Source organism: Myotis daubentonii, chromosome 9 (assembly GCF_963259705.1).
Source record: "Myotis daubentonii chromosome 9, mMyoDau2.1, whole genome shotgun sequence".
Lineage (NCBI taxonomy): Eukaryota > Metazoa > Chordata > Mammalia > Chiroptera > Vespertilionidae > Myotis > Myotis daubentonii.
The window spans coordinates 66,689,564-66,696,338 of record NC_081848.1 but is presented as its reverse complement, the minus strand read 5'-3'; the positions used below and the strand labels follow the sequence as shown (position 1 = coordinate 66,696,338).

Sequence of the window (6,775 nt, the reverse complement as noted above, 5' to 3'; positions counted from 1 at the left end):
CACTTGAGGAAAGCAGGACAGTGAAGAGGCTAGTTGGTAACCCATATAAAAACAGGTGGTTTTACATTTGTAATGAAAATGCACATGAGACATAAAAGTTTAAGAGATGCCACAGAGAAAAGCAGGTGGCTGATAATATAGTTTCTCTTAAAGAAGTTGGATTTTATGTTTAGAGAAAAATAGAAGTCAGCTTAGACTGGAGACAGATAAACCTAGTTTAGGAGGGAAGGCATATTAAAGTTGGAAGTCATGTGACAGTCGCAAAAAAAGGAACACCTTGTAAATTTTATTTTAGTGTCTACGGTATACTAAATAGCATGGTAGTTGTATAATATACCTGTCCATTTAGCAACACACAGCTTTAAGATGTTGGGATTATTATTTTCATTTTACAGATGAAGAAGATGAGTACCCCCACGTAATCCTGATGTCCACACACAGTTGGAAACAACTGGGGCCAATGGCCTCATTTTATAGATGAGAAAATAGGCTCAATAAAGTGAACTGACATGCCTAAAATCTCACAGCTACTTGGGCACAGAGTCAGGATAAGAATTGATGGCTTCTGTATACACACTTTCTGCTCCCCCTTTTACTTAACTCTAAGTGGTCCAAAATTGTTTGAATGTGGATCCTTCTTTATAATAACTGAATAGTAACTTGGCAAAACAGGAAAGCCAATATAGAGAAATCTAGATTGAATAAAGGAATTACTAATAAACATATTCAAAGCTGAAAAAGCTAGATTGTAGGTACTACATGCACTGGGTTATTATCTAAGTTATGTACAATTTCTGTCAAAGTTTATAGTAATACACATTATAATCAGACATGATTTATGGTTGTGACTTAAGGGAATTAAGGGGTTTGTTTCCAAGATCAGAGCAACATGAAAAAGCCGCAACTCTTCAGAGGTTAGAATAGAAGGCAGATACCCTAAAGCTTATTAAAAGCTGAACTATTACCACTATACCACAAACTTTGGACAGAATCATCCATCTGGTTATGAGGATAAAAGGAATTCAGATACCTGGGACATCAAAGGCAGGAAGTTTTCTTATTGATGAGCTTCCTCAGGGTACCTTTTATGTCCTTATTCCTCAGGGTATAGATGAAGGGGTTCATCATGGGTGTCACCACAGTGAATAGCACTGCACCAATTTTGTCTCTGTCATCAGGGTGAGTGGATGAGGGGAAGAAATAAACCCCTACAATGGTCCCATAGAAGAGCAATACAACTGTCAGGTGAGAGGCACAGGTGGAGAAGGCTTTCCACTTTCCCTCTGTGGATGAGATTATCAGGACAGCCCGGACAATGCAGATATAGGAGAAGAGGATGAGGGCAAAAGGGAACGTGATGACTGATAAGCCCACGATGAATAACACAAGCTCATTGATCACTGTGTCTGAGCAGGATAGTTTGAGCAGAGAGGCCAAGTCACAGAAGAAGTGTGAAAGAGTGTTGTTGTCACAGAAGCACAATTCAAGGAGCAGAAGAGTGTGTGTCAGGGCAACAATATTACTAAGGACCCATGGGATAATTGTAAGCAAAATGCAGAGCCTGGGCTGCATGATGGTTGTATAGTTCAGAGGGTGGCAGATAGCCACAAAACGGTCATAGGCCATGACTCCCAAGAGGAAATTGTCAATGACAACAAACACAATAGAAAAGTACATCTGTGTGATGCAGCTCTCATAGGAGATGGATTGACGCTTGGTCTGAATATTCATCAGCATTTTGGGGACTGAGGTGGAAATGGAGGAAATATCAGCAAAGGATAGATTAGCAAGGAAGAGGTACATTGGGGTGTGAAGGTAAGAGTCCAAGCTGATGGCCAGAATGATGAGGCCATTTCCAACCACAGTGACCAGGTACATTCCAAGGAAAAGCACATAGAGGAGATTCTGCTTCTCAATCTCATTGGAGAGTCCCAGGAGGAGGAATTCAGAGATGCTGGTTTGGTTTCCTTGATGCATATTTCTATTGATCTGAAGAAAGGAACACAAAGTCTTCTTATCCCCACAAGGAACCCCAATATAGTACCATTTAGTTACAGCCATTGCAGGGGGGTGGGCACTTCATTTAGGCTGAAGGGCAATGAAGGGTGGAGAAAGATTACTTAATAAGGAACTGTGTCAGCTGTGCAGAGCTCTAGTAAATGCCTTTCACAAAGAAAAAATAGAGACATGACAGATACTTCTCAATAAAAATGTTTTAAACTCTAACATAATTCTGAATGTGATTTTTACAGTGGGCTCCAACTGTAGTTAAATTCCCCAAATTAAGATAATATTTGAGGTATATGCCATATTCTAAAGATGCTAGATACCCCTCTCTGAAGGAATTACTTAAAAATGAACAACTTAGTTCTAAGACTTTTCCCACCATCCATCCTCATCCTTTAAATCGAAGAAGATAGAATTTTGAAGTGTCATTAAAGTGAAGAGTTTGGGGAAGGAAAAACAATTGAGGGTTAAGAATGAGTATGGGTATATACTCCTTCCTCCTCAACTTAGGGGGGACTCCAAAAGAACTGCTCTTGGAGAATGTAGACCAGAATTTTGCTTTACTCATGGCTAGATGTTGGGTAAACAGACAGTTTAGAGGATACATAAAGATCTAAAGACATGTTTGCCTCTCACTTCTAAAAGAGAAGGCTCACTGGATCAGCCCAGTATACCAGGGATAGGAAAAAGCATGGTAGGGCAATGCTTCCTCATCCATGGCATAGAATGAATATGTAATTTTTTTATAGGCCAAGTCGATGCTGCAGGGGGTTGTTGAAGTCAAACCATGTCATTGGGACTCCAACCAAGAAGCAACCTGCCGAGTAGAGGAGATTATAGCAGTAGGAGGTCATGGAGTGGCTCTCTTAGGAAAGAAGAATCATAGAAAGATGAGGGTAAAAATTCACTATGCCCAAATGGTTTGGGCTTAACCAGAATGTAGAACTGTATATTTTTGAGGGACAATCTCTACTCTCACCTTCCTGTCCTGCCTTTCCCACCCATCAGCTATACTGTACAAATTTTGCTGACCTCCTGAGGCATCTGCCTCACTGGTTAAGAGCAGCACTAAGTTAAAAAAGCTCACCTTTGAAAGATGGTAGGATCTCAGAAAGTGACTGGACTCTAGACTCAATAGTTTGTGTTGTTGGCAGGGCAGCAGTGGAGTGACTAAGAGCAGCTCTTATGTGATTTTCAGAATCAGACTCTTTTCCCAAGAATCGGAGTTAATAGTCATCATGCTGAGCTCACATGGGACATTAGCACCTTCTAAGTCCTTTGGGATTGTATCTCCAAGGTGTTTTCCTCAAGACAAACAGTTGTTTTCACATACCAGTCTCTATGAGGTAAATGGGAAATAGACAGTTAACTCTGCTTTTTTTGTTTGTTCATCTTCTGGTACCTCTTCCTACCTGTGATTTCCTGTTTGTAACTTAGTTGGTTACTGCTCTTTGTAGAGTGAATTATTTGTTGTGTGTCTTATGTTCCCAGTGAGATAGTAAGCATTTTGAGAATTCGTTCTCTGTTTACCCTGTAGTGCCTAGTAGAGGGGGAGCAATTAGTAAAATATCTCAAGAATTGAGTTAATTCCTGCAAGAGGGGCAATGAGTCCCAAGAGATGCTATCTCTAGTGGAAAGGGTAGGCTATGGCCTCTGTGTCACTTGAATGAATGTCAGCATGGGAAGGAAATCTAGGGACCCATTGATTTAGCACTCAGTACTCTTAGTTGCCAATAAAAGAAATAAAGTCTGGGTTTTTAATATTGAAAAGAAACATATTGAAATAATATTGAGTGTTTTACAGATACATTGGGAAAGCTGAAAAAACAGACCCTGAAATGGATAGGAGCAAGGGAGGCTGTATAGCCAGAGACAAAGCCCAAATCAGTACATTCCTTCTTCTAATGTTTAAATATGCCTTATTTCTCACCCAAACCAAGAACACTCACCCCCTCCTCAGCAGAAAGCAACTTCACCTACAGACTAACTATATGGTTATTCATGACTAATCTATAATAATAAAAGGGTAATATGCTAATTAGACAGGACATCCTTCCAGATGTCCTTCTGGACAAAGCCATGGTTGCAAGGGCCGAGGCAGAAGTGGCCGCCACAGTAGGCGGGGGGGGCGCTGAGGCAGAGGTGGCTGCCGCTGCTGCAGTGGGGGCTGAGCCCCTTGCATTGGGCCTCTAGTATTTAAAATAACTGGACAATGGAGAAAAAAGGAAAAGCAAGTTTTTCTTTCTTTCTTCCTATCTATCTATCTATCTATCTATCTATCTATCATCTATCTATCTATCTATCTATCTATCTATCTATCTATCTATCATCTATCTATCTATCTATCATCTATCTATCATCTATCATTTATATAGCTACCCACACCTAGAAGGGGAATATGAGTGATAGAAGCCAGAACAGTGCAGTGGTTGATTGGGCTGGGAGAGCACTTGATTGGAAAGGGGCACAAGAGAACTTTCTGGGGTGATAAAAACATTTCATTACTGAGTACAATTGTCTAAACACATCAACCCGAACCAGTTGAGATCTATGTATTTTATTGTATGATATTTACACTTTGATTACATTATAATAGAAGCAAAACAAGCTCCCACTTTTTCTTTTTGCTTCAAATGGAATTTGAATCTTTTATCACATCTGAATCAATGGAAAATATTTTCTTGCCTTATCTTTTCTCCCAGATAAGCAGAGGTTGAGATGTTAAATCTTTGCTGGGATTCTAGAAGCGGATTCTGGGAGACAGAGTGGAGCCAAGATTGCTCCTATATATGATAACATTCAGAGTGAAGAGTCAGCCTCCCAGTTGCATGGGAAGTTAATCCACATTAGGCAAGAGGGAGGAGACCAGGTATGTGGCATTTACTCAGAAATAAGGCCCAGGATAGAACAAGTAAGTGGGAGGCACTTATGTATAAATACATGGATTTGCTGTCCTCATATGGGCAGGTAGGAGGGAGCTGTTGATTTAGACATTTTGGAGCTAGGGCTTCTGAGAACTCCTTGGTTATGGGGAAAAAGTAAGAAATCCTTCTTGGAAAAAACAGAACTTACCAAAACTTATGTTGAGGAAGACGCTGGCCTATGTGACACTATTGTTTTCTTGCATATGTTACTTTCTTCTACTCTAGATAAAAAAAGATTGACTCATAATTGCATGTTCACTTTCCCAATAATATGAACTCTTTGAAAGCAAATATCTTATGTTTCTGTCTATAAATTTAAGCATACAAGCCAGTGTCTGACACATAAAATAGTTCCTTCTTCATCTACAAGTCACTGTATCTCAATATTCTTCTTCTTATCCTAAATCCCTGCCCCCGTCACCATTTGAGATTCTTTTTAAAAAAAAAAATATATATATTTTATTGATTTTTTTACAGAGAGAAAGGGAGAAGGATAGAGAGTTAGAAACATCGATGAGAAAGAGGCATCAATCAGCTGCCTCCTGCACACCACCCAACTGGGGATGTGCCCGCAGCCAGGGTACATGCCCTTGACCGGAATCAAACCTGGGACCCTTCAGTTCGCAGGCCGATGCTCTATCCACTGAGCCAAACTGGTTAGGCACCATTTGAGATTCTTGATGATGTGGTACTGTGGGTTATTCTGACTCATCCCATATCCATAATACAAACTGTCTGCCCAGGATGTGTTTTATAATCTATTTCATTCAATCATTTCCTTATCTAGCCATCTCTCTATCTACACTTATTAGTTGTAATTAGACAACACAGACATGAACAAACACACACTTCCTATATGGTTTCCTTGGTCTTTAACATGTGAGAATGAGAAATTGAAACCCCTAGAAATTTTCAGGAATGCATAAACTTATGTCATTCTTAAAATATTTTGACATTCTTTATACACTTTAATTATTATTATAGGTATCTAAATTTGTTTAATAACTATAAATACTAGGTGTATTAGTATATATCAAGTATGTAGACTATAGTGAATAGCCAAATACTGGAATATGCCCATGAGTATTATTGGGTGATATTTTAATAACTAAGCATTCAGATCTCCCAGTAAGATGAACAGCACTACACAAAACCACATGTCAAAACTTCCAATTTAAGGAGTTAAATTTGCTTCCAAAATTTATTTCTTGGAACATCACTCATAGGATTTGTATAATATCCTACGCATATAAACTTATAAATGTTAATTTTATTTGTAAGAATGACTCATGTTGGCAGCAGATAGGACCATGCACACACACTCAGAAGCAGCTCCTAGCAAGACTGACTGATTAGATCGTGACTGCTCTTCTTCCAGTGCTTCTTGTCCAGATTCCAGAAATGCAGACTTAACGTTTGACTGTGTGCCATGTCTCCTGCTTTCCCCTTGACATGACTCCTCTGAACTCGTTGCCGCTCTGTGTTGATCATTATGCTGTAATTCATGCAGGAGAATTATAATATTTCCCCCCATTTTCTTGATTTCTCAACTACTTTTTCTCAGAATTTGGATTTAAATGTACACACACACACACACACACACACACACACACACGTATATATCCTATCTAATAAAGAGGGAATATGCAAACTGATCTTCATGCTGTCACAAAGATGGTGGTGCCCACAGCCAATAAGGAGGGAATATGCTAATTGACTGCCATGCCCTTAAAGATGGTGGTGCCCATAGCCACAAGATGGCGGCGTCCTGTCCCCTCAACGCCGCTGGGGTGACTGCCTCTGGAGTCCCCCAGTCCCCTCAGCCCCCCAGCCACCCAGGGCTG

The 6,775-nt window shown here is 39.9% G+C and overlaps 1 protein-coding gene across 1 annotated transcript; it reads right to left on the bottom strand.

The window, feature by feature from the left end:
• Positions 1–1,038: 1,038 nt before the first annotated feature.
• Positions 1,039–2,007, bottom strand: LOC132242261 (olfactory receptor 1S1-like). The gene has a single exon (XM_059711164.1). It carries the CDS (start codon positions 1,975–1,977, stop codon positions 1,039–1,041), a length of 939 nt encoding a protein of 312 aa, XP_059567147.1. The 5' UTR covers positions 1,978–2,007.
• Positions 2,008–6,775: the final 4,768 nt, after the last annotated feature.

What these genes read in the sequence shown, in the direction of transcription:
- LOC132242261 (XM_059711164.1), bottom strand. Translation starts at nt 1,977, where the DNA reads ATGCATCAAGGAAACCAAACCAGCATCTCTGAATTCCTCCTCCTGGGA.